Source organism: Erpetoichthys calabaricus, chromosome 6, assembly GCF_900747795.2.
Source record: "Erpetoichthys calabaricus chromosome 6, fErpCal1.3, whole genome shotgun sequence".
NCBI lineage: Eukaryota > Metazoa > Chordata > Cladistia > Polypteriformes > Polypteridae > Erpetoichthys > Erpetoichthys calabaricus.
Genome location: NC_041399.2, coordinates 40,920,500 through 40,941,725, shown reverse-complemented (window position 1 = coordinate 40,941,725; position 21,226 = coordinate 40,920,500). Strand labels below are relative to the sequence as shown.

The following is a 21,226-nucleotide window of genomic DNA, read 5'->3' as shown; positions in this document are numbered from 1 at the left end:
GCAAGTTTAGTTTTGGAAAGCTGCCATCCTAAAAATGCTTTGTGCCATTTACAAAAGACTAATTTCTTTTTAAAGCACTGTAATATGCTATTTTATACTACACATTTAAATAGGAAAATCAATGCAGAATTGTGGGGCAGCTGGCCAGTTAAATAAAATACAGGGTGGTATTTTATAAAGTGTGAGGAGGAAACTGAGGTTCATTAAAAGTAAAAGCCCCCATTTTCTTTAAATATTTAAATCATATAAAAAACATGGTGTTGTAGCATGTGAAAATTGTCCTCAAACAAATTAGCTTATACAGTATAAATGGTGTTAATAAGCACAGCTTTGCCTTTTGGCTAAATTAGCATACATTGTAATACATGCTACATTCTTTATCAGTTTGGAATAAAGACAATTTTCTTTATGGAAATGCAAATTAAGAAGGGCTGGTAATTAGTATTAATCATCTCCTCTACTTTGGCTTCCAATTCAATTTGAATATAAATCACTATTTATATATATTATAATAAAACTGGGTAGATGAGGCTGGAGACAGTGGTGTTAAAAAGAATCAGCTTTTATTAACAAACAAAATAAAATCCTGCACACCTATCATTGACTGGCAGAATGATAAACAATTGTGCAAGTCTTGTACACACAGCACATGATCTCTAACCAAACCACCGAAAGACACAAGTGTTTTACTGCATAATTTGTTCAGAACAGGGGGCGCACTATGTACATGAAGTAATGCACAAGTGCATATGGCACAGGGGCTAATGAACTGTGTGTGTCCCCTACAGGTGACATCATTACTTACACCATGCAGATACAAGGTTTACTCTGTGCTACTGAAAATAACACTGCTCTCTACACAGTACTTATTCAGACTTGGTGTTGTTTTGAAATCTGATTTCTTGAGCCTCATGTTAGAATTCTTTGATGCAGAGAAAGGCAAGCAGTACATAGCACAAAGCAGTAATTGTTAATGTTCAACTCATTAAGGTCAGTCATATGAAAATTTGCACAGCCTTGCACCTTGATAAATACTCTATTTTGTTTTAACAAGACACTTCTCAATTGCCATTCTGTTTTCTTCTTTTTCTTAATATAAATTTATTTTGATACAAAATTTACCAAAAAAAAAACAAAATTTAGGAAAACTCAGTGTTTGTTTTCAGTCCAATACAAATGAACCATTAAGCATGTAGATTTAGGAGATTTGTGATCGTTGTCTTGATAAAATGATTTTAGTGCTTATCTGCTTTAAAAGCAAGTAAGCATTTATAAGTGTACATACAGTACATAAAAGACAACACTCTAATTTTGATTATTTCTGTTAGAGTGTAAGAAGTGATAAAAGATTGTAACTTTATGGACTGAACAATGGAATGCATAATGAACTTTTTAATATTATAGACTAACATAGCCATAAATTTAACTACTTTTCAGTATGCAGCATATTCAAGAAAGTATGATTCTGGGAAAAAAAGGAAAACTGTGAGCTTTATTTGTTCAGTATAATTTAATGTAAATGTCAGTCATTGATAATAACCTCTTAACATCTATTGGTTTTGTAGGTACCTAAATGCATGTTCTTACGGAACTTATGAATATTAACATCTGTTCAATAAATAATTAAAAACAACTGAGTGTGGAACAGTAGAGTGTCATTAATTAAGTGTCTTGATAAATCCAACTATCAGTCTATTTTTGACCTATTTAATGTTGAGAGTAGCTACAGCCTATCACAGAGTAGAGTAAATTTCATCGATGTCATCAATTTGTCTGAAAATAACTAGTCTCATTCTGCCAATGAAAACATAGATAACTTAGATAGCACTCTGAATGTTTTTACTACAACTGAAGAATGCAGTTATCCACTAGTTTGTTAGGTGGAAGGTTTGGTGTAAGTATTTTTGCGTATATCTCTGGTACATTAATTTTCAGTAGTTTCAGCCAGCCAGAATTGTGTGGGAGCTTCTTTATGCCAGCTGCAAAAAGCCTCACTGTGACTGTAACTGTAAAGTCAGCAATTGTATTTCTTTTTAAATTTCTTCCTTTACAGTCAGTCTGGTTTGTGTTCAAACCTAGTGTGTGTATGTGTATATATTTTTATTGATCTGTTTATGTATTTATTTATTTAAAGAGCTTCTGTAAAAAGCCAAATTTCACCCTGGGGAAACACAACACAGCACTGCTTGACAATGTGGCCACAGAGTTTTATTAAATGTAAATTTATCTAGATTGAATGGTTGTAATTATCTGGCTGTGACTTCTAAAAACCAAAGAGACATTTTTTTAAAATAAATAAATATACACGATTTGAAAAATAAACAATTGTTGGGAATTTTATTTTTTCTTAATAAAGTATGTTTGTTTAAGCATAACAAAAGCTGATTAAAATCCAAGAACCACATGAAGTCTTTGTGACGTTCTGTCTAAAGACAATACTACTGCGGTCTGTGAAGGGGATTTGTGAATGATTTGATATTTAACTGTGTGCACACAATAACTACACATTGTGGTCCAGTACATATTCTTGTCAGGCTGAGTTAAAAGCTGTTGCTCTGAGTTGAATCAAAACCTGATCCCTACTTTAGTATCAGCCGACTTAGCAAAGTGTGTCCTACAAAACATGATGACAGCTGTCACTAACAAATAAAATGTCAGCAATCTGTGCTGCTTATAGAGTAATAAAGAGTATTACAAAGGAGGGCCTGAAGTTCTCTAATAGCCTAGTGCCTTAAAAATCATTTCAAAGTAATTATCTAAACAAAAAAAAATGTTAATAAAAAAGATTGACATTTTTAGGACCATCTGAGCAGAGTTGAACAGTGACATAAAGGATGTTTAATCTGTAAACAGAATCCCCCAGTTTTTGAAACTCTAGTTAAAGAGGCTTTAACTGGTTCTGTTGAAGCTTATTCAGTTGTCCTTTGGCAATACTTATGAGCTGGCTAAAGTTCTTCTTGTCTTGCGTCTTTCAGTTAATTATAGTGGTAATTTTGTTGATGTGACCTGATCGCATAGACCATGCTATTAGTATAAAAACTGTTAAGTAATAAGTAACTTAAATATATGCTTTTTAATAACATTAAATATAAATATATAATACTGACATTTTAATATAATACAAACTATAAATGAATGAATTAGTGTAAAAATCTAGGTTAAGTTTTAATTACATTAAAAGAATGAGCACTATTTTATATAGAAAATGTCCTTACAGTACAAAAGTACAAGATAATATATATTTCAAGATAACTCACAAGGAAATATTTTGACTCTTAGAGTAGCAATGTTGTACTGAAATATGTGCCTTTGCAAGTTACTGTAATTAAAGAAGCTTAAAGAGAAATCTGAATTTTCCTTTGGTTGAGCTAGTTAATACGTGCAATTTTTTTGTACTTATCTAGATTCAGAACTCTAGTAGTAGCATTTAGTTCTTGTCCTTATATCTATGTATACTCTATGCCTGACACTTTAGGTTTTACATATTTGAATTTTGTGTGTATATTCCCAAGCAACATACCCCAGTTAGCCACAACATTAAAACCACTGACCCATGAAGTAAGTAACATTGATCATCTCGTTACAATGGCACCTGTCAATGGGTGGGATATATTAGGCAACAAGTGAGTAGCCAGTTATTGAAGGTAATGTGTTGGAAGCAGGACACTTGGGGAAGTGTAAGGATCTGAGTGACTAACAAGGACCAAGTTGTGATGGCTGGATAACTCCAAAATGGCAGGTCTTGTTAGATGTTCCCAGTATGGTGTGGTTAGTACCTACCAAAAGTGGTCCATGGTAGAAAAAAACTGAACTGGTGACCGGGTCACAGATGTCTGAGGCTCATTGATGCTCAAGGGGAGTGAATGCTAGTTCTTCTGGTCCCAACACACAGATGAGCTACTATAGCACACAACAGTGAAACACTTAATGCTTTCCATTAGAGAAAAGTGTAAGATGATACACAGTGCATTGCAGCTTCCTACATATCGTGCTGTTTAGCCATAGACCGGTCTTAGTATCATTGCTGACCCCTGTCTACTACCAAAAGCCCTTACATTGGGCATGTGAGAGTCATAACAGGGCCATGAAGCACTGGAAGAAGGTGTTCTGGTTTGAGGAAGCACATTTTCTTTTAGATCATGTGAACATCCAGGTGCAGGTGCATTGTTTACCTAGGGAAGTGATAACAGCTGGATGCACTATTGGAAGAAGTCAAGACAGTGGAGGCAGTGTGATACTCTGGGCAATGTTCTGCTTGGAAACTTTGGGACCTGGCATTTATGTGGATGTTATTTTGACTCGTATCACCTACCTAAAAATTTTTGCCGACCTGATATACCACCTTCATAGTAATGGTATTCCCTGATATCAGTGGCCTCTTTCAGCAGGATAATGCATCTTACCACACTGCAAAAATTGTTCAAAAATGGTTTGAAGAACATGACAAAGAGATCATGGTGTTGACTTGGCCTCCAGATTCCCCATAGCTCAATCTGATCGAGCATCTGTGGGATGTTCTAGAAAAATAAGTCATATTCATGGATGCCCAACCTCAATACTTACAGGGCTTGAAGGATCTGCTACTAATGTCTTGGTGCCATATACCGCAAGACACCTTCAGAGGTCTTGTGGAGTCCATGCTTTGCTGGATCAGAGATGTTTTAGCAGCACGAGGGCGACCTACACAATATTAGGCAGGTGGTTTTAATGTTGTGGCTGATCGGTGTGTGTGTGCGTGAGTGTATGTATATGTATATATATAGAAATAGATAGATATAAATAAATATTAATTTCTATTAATATCAAGGAGTGTTTAGGTTTTAAACATTCAAATTAAAACACATTTTACTATTTCAAATACCTGATTCAGCAATTTTGGTTTATTATGATACAGAGAACCAAGGAAAAATAATTCCTAATGAAGACAATGAACTGTATATAAGGAAGTATTTTTTACTTAAATATGTTTTTTAATTCAATCAGGAGTTACGTAATCATAGAAGTATATATGCAACAAGTGTTTAAGCATGCGGGTTACAAAGATGCATGTAACTGTACAGCTTATTTATCCATTTTCTCATATTTGTTTCACACTAACAGCCATAAGCACTGTGCACTCATCCAGTGTTACTGCATTGTTGTCCTCTGTCTATATACTGTAGATACTCTGTTTTCCTTCCATGGTTCAAAAACCTGCCTGTAGCTTAATTAGAGACTCCAAATTGTCTCAGGCTAAGGTATGGTGTGTGACTAAGTGTGTTCTATGGTAGAATGGTGTCTTTTCTCTAACTGGCTCTTTCTTTGTGCCTGTTGCTGGGCTGTGGCTCTCTATAACACAGGTAGTGAACTACGTGGGTGTAGAAAATGGATGGATGCATCAGTTGCATCTTATGTCCTCACCATTTAGTTAAGTCTTTCAATTTCATTATTGTTTTGGATGTGTGTTTGTCCTCCTTTAGTTTTAAAATTCATGCTACTGCTAATGCTCTGTGTTAGGCTAAATGCAAAATATTATATAAAGTAAATCATTAGAAAGTTTCATTACTTTTGAATGTTAGTAAAGTAAAAGTACTCTTTTTTCATTAATACATACTGGTTTTCTTAAGTAACATTACAGGAGTAAAGAATACGATTTGCCAAATGAAATTGTCTTATATTACACATATTTTCATGGATATTCCATATCAGGCTTCTGATAAACAATGATTAAAAATTGCCATTTAAGTTCTACAAACTAATATTTACCTGCCCAGTTAATAAGGGTGGTACAGTAATACAGCAATGTATTAATGACTTAATAATATTGTAGAAGAAAACACATATTTAGAACTAATCTTTGGCGTTTTTGTTTCTTCTTCTTTCGGAGAACTGTTTTTCTGCAGCAGTTATGCATTTGCATATACAGTAACAAGAAAATGCAGAGAACTGTTTTGTAATAAAGCATTACAAAATTTTATGAAGTTTAATGTAGCAGTGCCCATCATGGAGATGTCTTGCAGAATAAACATTCTTTAGCTTCTTTGGTATGTAAAGGTATTGAAAACTGCTGTTCTCAAGGGGTATCCAGCCAACAATAGGGACCTTGTGCAATTTTTCAAAGAAGAACTGACAAAATGGCATTGTCTACATGTGCTAAATGGCAGAGATTTGCCCTAAAAACTGAAGGCTGCAATATGTGTCAAAATTATCTCCACCATATCTCTGTATTATATTAATAAAGTTTTCCGTCATGTTCGCATATTCAGCCTTGACCACTCCCCTCTACACCGCTCACCCAATCATTACTCCTACTATGCACATCCTCTCTCTGTACCACTCCATGACTCTCTCAGTGGTAACTCGCCTTTCAACATAGTCGGTTATACTGGCAAGACAGAAAAGCAAATTGTCTATTCAAGAACGTCAAATTTTATATCTCGATAGAAGAAGAACAGCAAGAGCTGATAGTGAATGTCGAAAAAAAAGAAAATGAACAAAAAAGAGCTACATATAATAAAAATCAACAATAAAGAGAATCATCCAATAAATAAGAAAGAGAAAAATATCCCTAACAATATGCAAACAGAAATGCAAAAAGCAACATTTATATAATGTAAGTTAGAGGATAAAGTAATTCATAATATTGCTTTTGATTAGTCTTTAATGTAATTTAATTTCTTATTTATTTTTTACTACGTTTTATTATTTATTGGTATTTAAAATAAATAGTTGTAGTGAAACACTCAAATAACTGATTTTTCGATCTATAATAATTTAAAACCAAACCATCTTCATCCTGCACCCCGCATACTCTTCTATATACCATCTCTTTAAATACAATCACATTCTTTAATGGAGGAGTGCCCCGACCCGATGCCCTTCAAACGGTTCAACCACGAGATAGTGGGCACCCAGTGCCTGCCCCAGAGGGTTGGCGAGTGAAACGAGTAGATGGCAAAGACCCTAGTATTAAATAAAACTGAGTGAATGCTTACAGAACTTCATTATGTTCTGTTTTAAAGCTATACTCTGTATAATTTAGAAGTATCAACACATTGTTAGCACTTTGTCAATATGATGTTCTTTGTGTTGCCATATTCTTACTAAAAATATTATGGTACAACACAGTTAGATCATGGTAAGAAAAAGCTTTTTATTATCTATATTATTGAAAAGGAGCTGTTTTATTTTGGCTGACCCTTTGAACAAATGCAGAGTAGTAGAAATATACTTCAGTATGTTCACTTTTCTAGCTTCGTTTACTTTCATTTCTTTAGTTAAATAGCACTGACATTTATATTCAGTAATAGTGTGCTTTAGTTCTTTAAGGCCTGAGACACTCCTGATGTAGGAAGATCTAACACTGTATTTTTAGAATTACAGAGTACGTCAACTGACTGTCCTGAACTGACTTCTAGAGTTGACATTTCCTCATTTTGTTTTGGGTTTAATGTTCTGTTTTAGGATGTGCTTATTGAAGTAGATGAAAATGGTACATTGGATCTGAGCATGAAAAAGAACCGTGAACGTGAAAAGGCTCCTTGCATTTTACCAGTATCAACTCCAGAGGCTTCTCCAACAAAACCTGGCAGCATCAGAGTTACTCCCACATTTTACCAGGACCTCTGTGAACAAGAGGGTTGGGACACCCCCATCAACTACAGCAAAGCTCATAACCTTCTTAGAGAAAAAGAGGTAATAGCAAAAAATAAGCAGGTAGGACAAAATATTTGTTTTATTGTAATAAATAAAACAGGCAAGTGCATGTTGAAACATATAGAACCTTTTTGTATAACTAGCATTATTTGATTGAATTTAAAATGCACTATACAGATGGGAGAGAGAAAGAGAGATGATCACAGTCATTTTGAATTTTTTAAATGCAACGGTCTGCTCAAGTTACTATATATGTAGGCAGAAAACCATAGTAAACAATACCAGAAATTAGCAATCCAGTCTGGGCCTTTTTGATAAATATCTCTAGCTATGGCAGCACATCAAGATTACAACACACATTGTCTGTTCTCACTTGCTTTGATTTTGTTGGTGTGTTGCCTTCAGCAGCTTGTAAACTGATTGCTTCATTGGGTCTGTATGAGAAAATGCCCTTTTTGGGCCAGTTATTCTGTGTCGATATTTTCACAAGGTTCTGTATATATAAATGTATGAATTAAATGGTGCTTCCATTATGCCTATAAGGAAAAAAGTAAATGTGAAACATTTAAGTCTTTACGTTAGCATTGCTATATTCTGAAAGCACTATGGTGTTCTCAATAGTAGTAGTGTCGCTCAGCACCAAATATAAGTGATTGATTCCCAGCTCTGCTGAGTTATCTCATAGCTCAATTGATAATTGTTTAATTCCTAGCCATACCACGCCTTTGTGGAATTTTCACATTCTCTCTCTCTCTGCACAAGTAAAGAGACTGTCCATCAATATTAATAGAAACAAAACTAAATCAGTATTATCTATAAGACTTGCAGTTTATACTTAAACAGGGATCAATTGTACTATATGAAATTAGAATGGATTTAAGCTTCAATGCACAGATCATGGGCTGGTTTACTGAATCTTTTATCTCATAAATATATTTATAATTGGAAATGTATTTAACACCATTTTTACCCTTCTTATTTGTGAGAAGAGTAAACTATGTGTTTGGTAGCCTCACTGATGTGTTATGACATCTGCTACAGTGTTTTAGAGCTCAACTTTTTCAATTAAATCCGTGACAGGTTTTCCTTTATATACTGAATATCATAAATGCTAGATGGATTAAAAGCAACTTTATATGGATATGTGGTTTACTGTAAGTATTTTAAAGAGCCTGAATGGTGAGACTTTTCTTGAGCCTACAGCTTATGTGCTCAATATTAAAAGCGCAGCTTATGGTGTACAGCCTAGCAGATTGGTAAATAAGTGAGCTCAGTTTGTATGTCTACATACAATCACCGGCCACTTTATTAGGTACTGTTTCAACTGCTTGTTAACACAAATATTAGCTAATCACATGACAGCAACTAAATATATTTAGGCATGTAGACATTATCAGGAAGATCTGCTGAAGTTCAAACCGAGCATCAGAATGAAGAAGAAAGTAACTTTGAAAGTTGGTTGGTTGTTGGTGCCAGATGGGCTGGTCTGAGTATTTCAGAAACTGATGATCTGCTGGGATTTTCACGTACAACCATCTGTAGGGTTTACAGAGAATGGTCCGAAAAAGGGAAAATATCCTGTGAACGGCAGTTCTCTGGGCAAAAGTACATTGTTGATGCCAGAGGTCACAGGAAAATGGCCAGTCTGGTTTGAGTTGATAGGAAGGCAACAGTAAATCAAATAAGCACTCGTTACAACCGAGGTATGCAGAAGAAACTTATCTGATTGCACAACAAGTTGAACCTTGAAGCAGAAGGGTTACAGCAGCAGGAGACCACAATGGGTGCCACTCCTGTCAGCTAAGAACAGGCAACTGAGGCTACAATTTGCACAGGCCCCACCAAAATTGAATTTGATGTCAACAACATGAAAGCATGGATCAATCTTAATTTGTATCAGTGGTTCATGCTGGTGGTGGTGGTGTAATGGTGTGAGGGATATTTTCTTGGTACACTTGCGGCCCCTTAGTACCAATTGAGCATCATTTAAATGCTACAGCCTACCTGAGCTCACATTGTTGCTGACCAAGTCCATCCCTTTATGACTGTAATGTACCCATCTACCCAGGGTTGGGCAAAAGTAGGTTTACAGCTATGGCTGTGAGTACACAAGGCCAGCCATTTGAGCACTTACAAGATTGTAGCTAAGTGTGCTGTGCCATTGTGACAATCTTTTGAGTTAATAAAGTTAATAAAGCTATTGAATTATTAAAGCTATTGTAATCATAACCTGCATGTCTTATTCTATCTTATAACTATAAACTTATTTTTCCCCACCCTGATATACACACACACACCGATCAGCCACAACATTAAAACCACTAGCCTAATATTGTGTAGGCCACCCTCATGCTATCAAAACTGTTGTGACCTGTCGAGACACGTACTCCACAAGACCTCTGATGGGGTCTTGTGGTATCTGGCACCAGGACGTTAACAGCAGATTTTTTAAGTCCTGTAAGTAGCGAGGTGTGTCCTCCATCGTTCTGACTTGTTTTCCAGCACATCCCACAGATACTCAATCAGATTGAGGTATGGAGAATCTGGAGGCCAAGTCAACACCTTGATATATTTGTCATGTTCCACAAACCAATTCTGAACAATTTTTACAGAGTGGCAAGGCACATTATCCTGCTGAAAGAGGCCACTGTATCAGGGAATACCGTTGCCATGAAGGGATGTATTATATGTGGTCTACAACAATCTTTAGGTATGTAGTGTGTGTCAAAGTAATATTCACATCAATGCCAGGACTGAAGGTTTCCCAGCAAAACTTTGCCCAGAGCCATACTGCCTCCACTGGCTTGCCCTCTTCCCATAGTACATCCTGCTGCCGTCTCTTCCCCAGGAATATAGATAGATAGATAGATAGATAGATAGATAGATAGATAGATAGATAGATAGATAGATAGATAGATAGATAGATAGATAGATAGATAGATAGATAGATAGATAGATAGATAGATAGATAGATAGATAGATAGATAGATAGATAGATAGATAGATAGATACTTTATTAATCCCAATGGGAAATTCACATTCTTCAGCAGCAGCATACTGATACAATAAATAATATAAATAAAAATAGAAAAATAAAAGTAGAAAAGTACACATACATATACAGTATGATGCATATGCACTATATCCACATGACCTAAAAGAAAACAATTCTTCAGACCAGGCCACCTTCTTCCATTGATCCATGGTCCATTTCTGACACTCGGGTGCCCATTGTAGGCACTTTCAGCAGTGGACAAGGGTCAGCATAGGGACTCATTACCATACTCACCAATCTGTGATGCACTGTGTTTTCTGACATCTTTCTCTCATGGCCAGCATTAAGTGTTTCAGCAATTTGTGTTACAGTAACACTTCTGTGGAATCAGACCAGACCAGACAGGCAAACCTTTCCTTCACACGTGTATCAGTTAGCCTTGGGCGCCCATGACCCTGTCAATGGTTCACTGGCTGTCTTTCTTTGGACCACATTTAGTAGGTACTAACTGGATTCCAGGAACACGCCACAGGACTGCTGTTCTTGCTGTTCATCACAATCTAACCCTTTGTCAGTGTCACTCAGAATATTACACTTGCCCATTTTTCCTGCTTCCAACAAATCACAATCAAGAACTGACTGTCACTTGCTGCCTAATATATCACACCCCTTGACATGTGCCATTTTAACAAGATAATCAATGTTACTCACTTTAGAAAATTAGAAAGATTTACATGAGAACAGGCCATTCAGCACAATAAACCTCTCTAGTTCTTTACCTGTCAGTGGTTTTAATGGTGTGGCTTATTGGTATATACATAAAGTCTGTGTATGTGTGTAAATCATTTTTACCATCTTTTTATTTTACAGAAAGAAGAACTTGAAGATGTAGCTGAAGTTCTTGACGAGAGGAAATATCCTGGTGATGTTACAATACTAAGTCCAAAATCTAAAGTTCTTTCCAGAGAAAGTAAAAAGGAGCTCATGAGGTATGAAAAACACAATTACTGTGCCTTAGTTTTAAACTGTTGGATCATAGATTGTAGTTGTGCTTTGAATGCTTTTAAAAAAAACGTTTGCTTTTCTAAGAGTAAAGCTCAATGTTTTCTGTTTTTCCAATATACTGTACTATGCCCCAGGATTTTTTTTCTATATTTTTAGGATTTAAAATAATGAAATATTCATCTAATATACTGTATTGGTATATGGATTATTACTCATTAGGGGTTGCTTTATGCTTTTTTCCCCAGTGTTGACAGAAAAAGGTTTGCCTCCATCAAACCCTTGAGGGTTTGATAAAGGATGGATGGATAGATCCATTCATGTAGTGGGCATTCATGAGCCTTCTTCGAAACCCAGAAGAACCTATGGAGGCTGAACATCCAACAATCTATACCCCTGCTTCAACAATGATAAGGCCTAACTTCCACATGGCATTACTGGTTAATAATAATAATTCTTTGCATTTATATAGCGCTTTTCTCCTACTCAAAGTGCTCAGCAGTTGCAGGTTAAGAGCCTTGCTCAAGGGCCCAACAGAACAGAGTCCCTTTAGGCATTTACGGGATTCGAACCGGCAACCTTCCGATTGTCAGTGCAGATCCCTAGTCTCAGCGCCACCACTCCGCCCTATGTACTACTCCCTCTGATAACCCAATATACTGTCATCTCACCTTCCACATCACTCCTTCCTCTACTCATTTTTCCCCTAGTTCTTCATGTCAGTTGATCCTTCATCCAGTAATCCTACCTATAAGCTTGATGAAATTCTGGCTATATGAGGCTTTAACTATTAGCAGGGTTCGAAACAGTATTTCAATGCCTTTTGACTTTGGGTGAGGAAGGCACTCTGGTGGCTGCAGATGCTGCTGCACATTTGTGCTACAAACATCATAGAAATAATATGTTGAACGCCATATATGAGTCCAACCATAGTTTAATGGAGCTCCCAATTACTTTTACTTTCAATTTGCATCACCTCATACTGGTAATAAACAGGTTTGCTTGCTGCCTTTAATTGTTTATTTCTAACCGCATTTCCTTTTTAGATATTTGTTTTTATATTTAAATTACTTTTTAATTTTTACTAGCTATTTAATGTTTTTAATAAAATAATCTATGAGTTTACAGTTAATGCTAAGTAATTTCTCCTCCTCATTTGTATCACTCTGTAGATTCTTCCGTGTCACTTTTGTGCTTATTATGTAAAGTGCCATATGCACTTAAATAGTAATTCTATATAGGTTTAATCACTTCTTGTTTGGTCAAGGAATTTGTGACAATAAAAACTTTCATTCCTACATAATTGTTTATGGTTCTCTGTTTGAATAATAACAGGGAACAACAAAGGCAAGTAAATGTTGTACCTCTACCAGCTCTTCACGTTTTAGGGTACATAAAGCAAAATGGCAACAGACTGGGAGGGAATAAACATCCACAATACAGAAGACACTAACTCCTAGACAACTGTAGAGGGAAATTTAAGGACAACTGAACTACTACCAGTTTGATAAGCACATCCCAGTCTACACTGTGACTGTCATATTTTAGTCGCTCTGTTTCCTTAAAAACAATTGTTTCCTCCACTCCAAATCTTCCTAAAGTTATTTTTGATTTTAAAAGCCCAATTGCTACTTTAATATTCACAACCTGGAGAACTCAGTTACAGCAACTCTGTAGTCAAGATCCTCTGCTAAAAATCCAGACAACCAAAGTTTTGCCTTCTTTGCTCTACATGCAGAAGGCCCCTCAAATCAAATTATGTACACAGTACAGTACAATATTTTAGTGAAATGCTTAGTTGCTGAACTCCAAGACTGTGCATTAAAGAAGAATAAAACAACCCCCCTTAATAAAACAATAAGTGTCTGTGTGTATGTTTGTGTGTCCATCCAGTTGTTATGTCTTTGTCGTTACAAAAGATGGTGCATCACAATTTTAGTAGTTAAAGGCATTGCATTTGTCATTCCATTGGATGGCGTATCATTAGCATTAACACTGCCTTTACAAATCTCATACCAAATGGCATATAACAGAGACATATGCATTGCACGATGCACTGCAAACATTAACACCAAGGTCTACATTGGTCACTTACTTTGATTTCAACCCGTCTTAGATGGCTAGCACAGCTAGTAACCAATTATACACAAAATAATAATACAAAACTTTTGTAAATTTAGTAATAAAATCATTGGCAAATGTCAGCAATACCATTCATTATATTAAAATGATAAAAAAAAATGTGAGAAATAAGTAATACATAACTTAATGACCTAAGTAATATAAAAGCATATGCAGTTTTGGCATTGCATCCACTCAGTTACCGTCATCCAGGTGACCTTTAGTAAGATACACTACTCCACTTAAAGCAGATCTTGTACTCTTACGTACCTCCTCTCCGTTTAGATTTGCTTAGGAGATCCAGATGCCTTTGCCAGCACCCCTCTAAAGACAAATGTTATTAACCACCCAGTCTTGGTGTGAGACAGTCATGTTCAACTTGACCTGTGCTTCCTGATAGTTTCACCTCCAAAAAACCATACACTGAAAACCTGAGGCCTCTATTTTCATCTGTCGCTTCCGTGCCAACTCCCATATTAAGATTATCTGTGGATGTTTTATTCATCTTAAATTTTATTACATTTAATGTAGTCACTCAATACATGTAGTGCATATTCAGCTCATAAGACATGAAAGCCTATCTGTATGCTCTCATAGTCATTAGACCATATTTAAAAATTTGGAGTCTAACAGGGAACCAGTCACTGTGCAATGAGTGACTTGCTATGCAACTTTGCCACTGGTATTTAATATTACATTTAACAAAATTCTGATGTTTATACAATTGTTCAAGGAACTTTATTGAATTTGTAAATAATTAAATGCATTTCTTAGAAACCACAGTAACATATATCATATTTGCATGTGTCCAATTCCAGTTGTCCTACACCTGGGTGTGATGGCAGCGGCCACGTGACTGGAAATTATGCTTCTCACCGCAGGTATATAAGTACAAACTTCTATTGGCGTTACTTTCAAGAAGTGTCTGTAAACCAACATTTTGATGGTTTTACTATTTGTTTACATTTTATACTAGGTATCTTGTATGAATGTACCTAACCAGTTTAGTCTATGTTTAAAGTAAAGGGCAAAAATTCACTTTAATGGAATATTTATGACAGAAGAGTGTACAGACACAAATAAATGGAGTAAAAAGGAATTATTTCTTTTTATAAAGAAATTAACAAATTTACTGTCATAGCTTTTTGTGAAGCATGTTCACACAATGTTTAGTGCTACTGCCTCACAAGTACAGAGTCCTGGGTTTAAATCTCAGCCCAGGAATTATATGTGGGAAGTTTGCATGTTCTTTCTGTGTCTTCAAGGGTTTCCTCCAGCTTCCCAATGTACGTTGGGATAAATTGTCTTGATCTGGTTTCCTCTCACTGTCCATAGACATGCAGATTACGTGAATTGGCGTTGCTAAATTGTCCCTAGTGTATGTGTGGTGGTATTTGTGTGTGTTCACCCTTTGGTAGACTTGTATCCTGTCTAGGAGGTATGCCTCCCTTAGGACTAATGATTTCTGGGTTGGGTTCCAAGAGCCCCACAGCCCTGCCTTGGATAAATAGGTTAAGAAAATAGATGGATAGATAGATGGTTGAATGTCAAAGCATTCTTCAATGTATAGTGTGCTAGACTGGTACATTGCTTAGAATGTGGTGCCCTTAAGAGCACAAGCACCCTGTAATTCAATATTTGACCAGGTCACTTCAGAAAATGAATACATGGTTTATGGTGTATTGCAGTTGAGGGGCACCATAGTGTTGTTGTTAGTGTTACTTCTTCACTACTCCAGGAGACTGGATTTGAATCCCCACTTTGTAACGTCCAACATTCCAAAGAGACACTGAATTGTCCCCTTATGAATCAGAAATGTAAAAGTGTGATCTGCAGTTGAATGACTTGCAATCTGCCCTGTCATCATGCTGAAATAGAATAAGTAGAATCATTAGAGGTAGAAGAAGAAGAAATAGAATGAATGGATGAATATATTGACTGACCCTGTGTATACACTACCAGTCAAAAGTTTTAAAACACCTCAGTTTTTCCAGTGTTTCTTCAGATTCAGTTGAAATGTAATGAATGGCCTAAAATGGTGAAAAGGTAAGCAGTAAAGTCCCAGAGGTTTAAATTTAAAGAGTAGGTTAGTGAAAACCGAAAAAAGAAAATATCAGAATATTATAAAGAGAATAACAAATAGGCTGCAATGTACAGATGTTCTGCAGTAATTAAAGTAGAATTAAGCCTTGCAAGTTGAAGCAAACAATTTGCACAGGTATCCCAATTTCTGTTGATTACTTAAAATCCCTCTGTCTGTCTTAAAGCAGAGTTGGAACAGATTGTGTTACTACATTCTCTGAAGTACTATTTGCACAATATCACACTGTAGAAAGTTGTAAATTCCAGTGATATTGCCAAATAACAGCAGTTAACAAATTAAATGAGACAGAGCAGTATTACCCTTAGAAGTGTAGGCCTTTCAGTTAGAGAAACTGCAAAAAAATCAAAGTGCCAGTGAGTACAGTGGTGTCCTATGCAATCCAAAAGCAATTGGAAACTGGAAGAAACTCTGATAGAAAGAGATCTGACAGACCCAAAATCACAACACAATCAAAAGACAAGTTTCTGAGGGTCACCAGCTTGCATGATCGCAGGCTCCTCACAGCACAAGGGTTTCAAGCACAGCTTAACAGTGGATGAAAAAAGCAACTCTCAGTTTCTACTGCTGCAGGTTTGACAGGGTGAGTGGCAGTAACAAAGCCATTCTTTAAAAGACAAAATAGGGCCTTGAGATACCGGCTGTGGACTACTGCAGGCTGGAAGAAAGTCTTATGGACTATTAAATCAAAATTTGTAATCTTTGGTTCATCACGCGGGGAGTTTGTACACCATCAAGTTGGTGAAAGGATGGTTCCTCAGTGTGTGACACCAATTGTCAAACATGGAGGAGGATGTGTGATAGTCTAGGGTTCTTTTGCTGGAGACAGAGTTAGTGATTTGCACAGAGTGCCTGGCATTCTGAATCAAAAAGATTGCCACAGTTTGGCTGTTATATCAGGAAAAGGTGGCTATTTTGATCATTTTTTAGTAAAAAAATTTTAGTAAAATTTTGTACACTTACTGATTCCTTGACTTATTTTTTCCCATTGTTTATTTGTTCTATGCATTGATTTATGAAAGACTTTAAACTGTAAGCATTCCCAGAAAAACTGAAAAAACTGAGGTGTGCTAAAACTTTTGACCAGTAGTGTGTGTATGAATTTCCCCTGCCATGCAGTGTCACATTATCTGGGACTGATCAGTGTCTTTTGTCTGATTCTGTCAGGATAGCTGTCATCTCCCTGTGACCCAAAATTGTATTAGGCAGCTTCTGAAAATGGAATATTTCTGTTGTAATTTGTGTGTCTGGCAATTGTTTTTTTCTTTTCTAGTGTCTCTGGATGTCCTCTGGCTGATAAGACTCTAAAATCGCTAATGGCTGCCAACTCTCAGGAACTTAAGTATGTATTTTGATTAAAGCTTGTGCACTGAATGGAATCAAATAGAGTGAGAAACAATGCACAGTTTGTTGTTCGTTATTAATGTCCATGCAAATGCTAATCACTCATGTTAATTGCTTGAAACTCCTTAAGACTGCAGTAAGCATAAAAGCAGATGCTACACACTTCATCAGCGTATTGTATTATCTATAGTACTACATAAAAACTGATTAGTAATATATAAAATGAAACACAATGTTTTAGACAAGTGACAATGTTTGATAATTAACTGCAAGTTTGTTTTTTTTTTTTTAATCAGTGCATCTTTCTGGAAAAAAAATAGTCATTTACGATGTAACAGTTCAGACATCTCTGTTTCTGGTGATATGCTAGTATCTCACTATGCTTCTGCTCATTAAATATTTATATATTTTAGACTGTTATATCTATAACAATTTTTAATTATGGTGATATTCACAGGTACATGCAGTGTTGCTAATTTAAAATAAAAATGCTCCTAAGTCACAGGATCTATTGAGACTATAAACCTTTGCATTTTGGGGCTGTTTTATGATCTCTACCACTGAAATTTAAATTTTCTTCTGATTTCTGTGCAAACATGTAGTGAGAGACATACGATACAGTATGTCAATTTATTCAATCTAAAAAGTATGCCAATAGTACCAAAATATAGAGAAAAGACTATAGTATACAGCAACACAAATAGAAACATTTTTTAATATGCCTTAATAACAATGCAAAAATTCCAATTAAGAAAAATATGACTTGATTTTTAAGAAGTATTTAATAAAATAAAGAGCAATTCCAGTATTGAGTGAACTTTACCATAAGTATTGCTCCAGAACTGCCCGTTGTATTAAAAATAATTGCATCATAACTGAAAGCATTCCTATTGTCACCTGATGAATGAACACTCACTATATATTTTGTAAATGTATTTTGTAAGGAGAGTCATTTACTGGCGATTTGAGAGCCACACTTGAGATTCAGTTAAAGACACCAAGGGCCTCATACATAACACCATGCGTAGAATTCACACTGAAACATGTCGTACGAACAAAAACGGAAATGTGCATACACACAAAAAAATCCAGATGCATAAATCTGTGCATACACTGACTTCCACGTTCTTCCACTCCATAAATCCCTGTCAGCGTGTAAAGTAATGCTCGTGCACGCACCTGCCACTCCACCCCGACTCTTCCCAGAATTTCACCTCTTTGAATATGCAAATCAATATAAATAGCCCCTTATGTTTTGTGTTCTGTGAAAAGACAATGGCAAAAGCACTGGGTAAAAGAAGAATTTCAGCGAATACCAAGTAGAGGTAAGGAAAAATGTACTATTTGTTGGTTTAAGTAGTGATATAAACAGCAAAAGGAAGTTGATCGAGTGACAGAGTGGCAGATAAACTCTAAAGTTCAAATTCAGAAAGTCACACAGTGCCTAAAATAAATAAGAAGTGGTCAGATATCAAAGTCGCCATGAAAAGATGAGTCATAGCCCACCGTCTGAGTGTCACATGAGAAAAGTAAAAAACTGGGACACAGTATGAAAAAAAGGTAAACATTTCCACTTTAATCACGTAGTTTATTTTGTCATTAAAGTAGAACGTCATAAACTTAATCTTAAAATCATTTAATTTAGTAGTTTCTCAAATGCCATTGTAACTAAAGTAGCATGTTAAGTGCTTCGTATTCTATGTACTCTTACATGTGTGAATCACTACGTGCTTCTTAAACGGGCTTTCTCTTACGCCGACAGGACACAGAATATATTACATTCATGATGTTACAGCTCTCTGAACAATTTAACTACTAAGATGTATACTTGATATAATTTTCATGATAACAGAAATTAAAGCATATATAAAACATTGAGGCACATTGGCACAGTGGTAGCGACAAGCTGGCGCCCCTTCCAGAGATTGTTCCTGCCTCCCGCAAGATGCTTACTGCGCCGTGCATGACCCTCGATGAAATAATTTATTGCAGCAGTACTGTCTTTTTCAAACGTACTAACCCCCAATTCCTATCCTTCCTTTTCTTTCTCCAAATAACCAATTGCCAAACAATCAGCTCTTTATTAAATGTCAAGCCATCTGTAAGCTTAGAACACAGATTCTTCAAAACTTTTAAGGAACATTGAAATATCTTCATCGAGAGGAGTCAGATGAGGTGGCTCGGGCATCTGATCAGGATGCCTCCTGGACGCCTCCCTGGTGAGGTGTTCCGGGCACGTTCAACCGGGAGGATGCCCCAGAGAAGACCCAGGATACGCTGGAGGGACTATGTCTCCCGGCTGGCCTGGGAACGCCTTGGGATTCTCCCGGAAGAGCTAGAAGAAGTGGCCGGAGAGAGGGAAGTCTGGGCATCTCTGCTCAAGCTGCTGCCCCCCGCGACCCGACCTCGGATAAGCAGAAGAGGATGAATGGATGGATGGATGGATGAAACATCTTTGTAGTACATGTTTAATTATTCCATCCATCTATCCTTCCAAGGGTCGCGCTAGTCGCAGCAAGCATACAGCGCAAGGCAGGAACAATCCCTGAATGGGGCGCCTGCTCATCGCTGATACTGCGCCACTGAGTCCTCGCATATTTAATCATTAACAATATACCTTACTTAAATGAAGTTTAAAATGTATCTGCATAATGTAATATATATATATACTTTAATGCATTTCATCTTTAAAATGATATCAAGAGCTCCACGAAGATAGTGCTTGGAAATCTAAATCGACTTAGAAGCCAGTCGTCATCATCTGTAAATACGTTCTCTCAATTGAATTTAATTCCTTTATTGTTATTGTATGGTACAATGAGATTCAATATGCAAATCATCCATAAACTTGTTTTTCTATAAAATGGTAAAATAACAACAATAATAATAATAATAGGATAAAAAACAATGAAAAACATAAATATGAAAGCATAAGTGGCTCAGGTTGTGCAATATTACAACTGTAATGCAAGTTTACAGTGAGGCAATTGTACTTATAAGTGCAAGCAGTTCTACCAGGAGCACTTGATGGACTGATTAAGTGCATTTATAGCTCTTGGGATGAAACTGTTTCTGAACTGCAAGGTCCATACAGGAAAGGCTCTGAAGCGTTTGCTGAATGGGAGAAGTTTAAATAGACTGTGCACATGGCTGAGGCAGCGTGCGCTAGAAGCTCTATCCCGATATTTCTCCCCGCTCTTGACACAATCTGCGGTAGAGCTTTCCCATCAGCTGCTGTAGAGCTGTGATTCTACACTCAGATACAGTGGGTTAAATACTCTGAGTGGTGCACTGACAGTGACAACACTAAAGCAGCTATAGTATTTGGAATAGTTTGGCCATTCTGTGCACCATTATATGATTACGGGTTGATTACAATCAGATGCCTTAAACTAATAAACGATATGTGGTTAATTTCGGTGTATTTGATAAAGCCGCGTCAGGGATGTGAATCTAAAAAATAAAGGGAAACCACACAGGAACAGTAGCACTGCTTTGACGCTGGGTGCTGCTAGTTTCCAAAACCGAGCGGAGAACTTGCGTACACAAGGGATTGACCTGGTGTGAAAATGTGCGTGGCTTTACACAAAGCTTAGTTTTTATACATTGTGTTGTGAGCATGGAAACAAGCATACGCAACATTTTTGTGTGTGTACGCACCATTTATACATGAGGCCCCAGTTTACTATTAAGTGCAGATCTTTGAAATATGGTAGGAAACAAATAAATGGAGACAAGAGACAATGAATGATCAGGTAAACACTAGACTGGGCCATCGTATAGCCATGCTAAAACCATCATCCATGCCACCATGAAAATATACATTTACCTTTAATTTCCTTAGATTTTATCAATTTTTTTATGATTTTCTACTTTCTTGTGAGAGCATTATAATTTGTCTTGGAAAATGAGGACATACCCTGGTTTACACAATATTTGCTTTTCATTCATTGTGGTCTGGTCTGTTTTTGCATAAGGACTGCCTAGTGTGAGAGAGAGTGAACAAGAGTAAATGATGCCATGCTGTC

At 36.4% G+C, this 21,226-nt stretch overlaps 1 protein-coding gene across 6 annotated transcripts in view; it reads left to right on the top strand.

Annotated features, from left to right (window-relative positions):
- st18 (ST18 C2H2C-type zinc finger transcription factor) overlaps nucleotides 1-21,226 on the top strand; it is a 262,012-nt gene that overhangs the window by 214,270 nt on the left and 26,516 nt on the right. For 4 of the 6 annotated variants that reach the window (XM_028803518.2, XM_028803519.2, XM_051928743.1 and 1 more), the window contains 4 exons: nucleotides 7,444-7,674; nucleotides 11,501-11,619; nucleotides 14,572-14,634; nucleotides 17,128-17,196. In XM_028803518.2, the coding sequence (XP_028659351.1) occupies nucleotides 7,444-7,674; nucleotides 11,501-11,619; nucleotides 14,572-14,634; nucleotides 17,128-17,196 (482 nt within the window). The remainder of the gene's footprint in view (nucleotides 1-7,443; nucleotides 7,675-11,500; nucleotides 11,620-14,571; nucleotides 14,635-17,127; nucleotides 17,197-21,226) is intronic. The other 2 variants (XM_051928741.1, XM_051928740.1) reach the window with 2 other exon arrangements.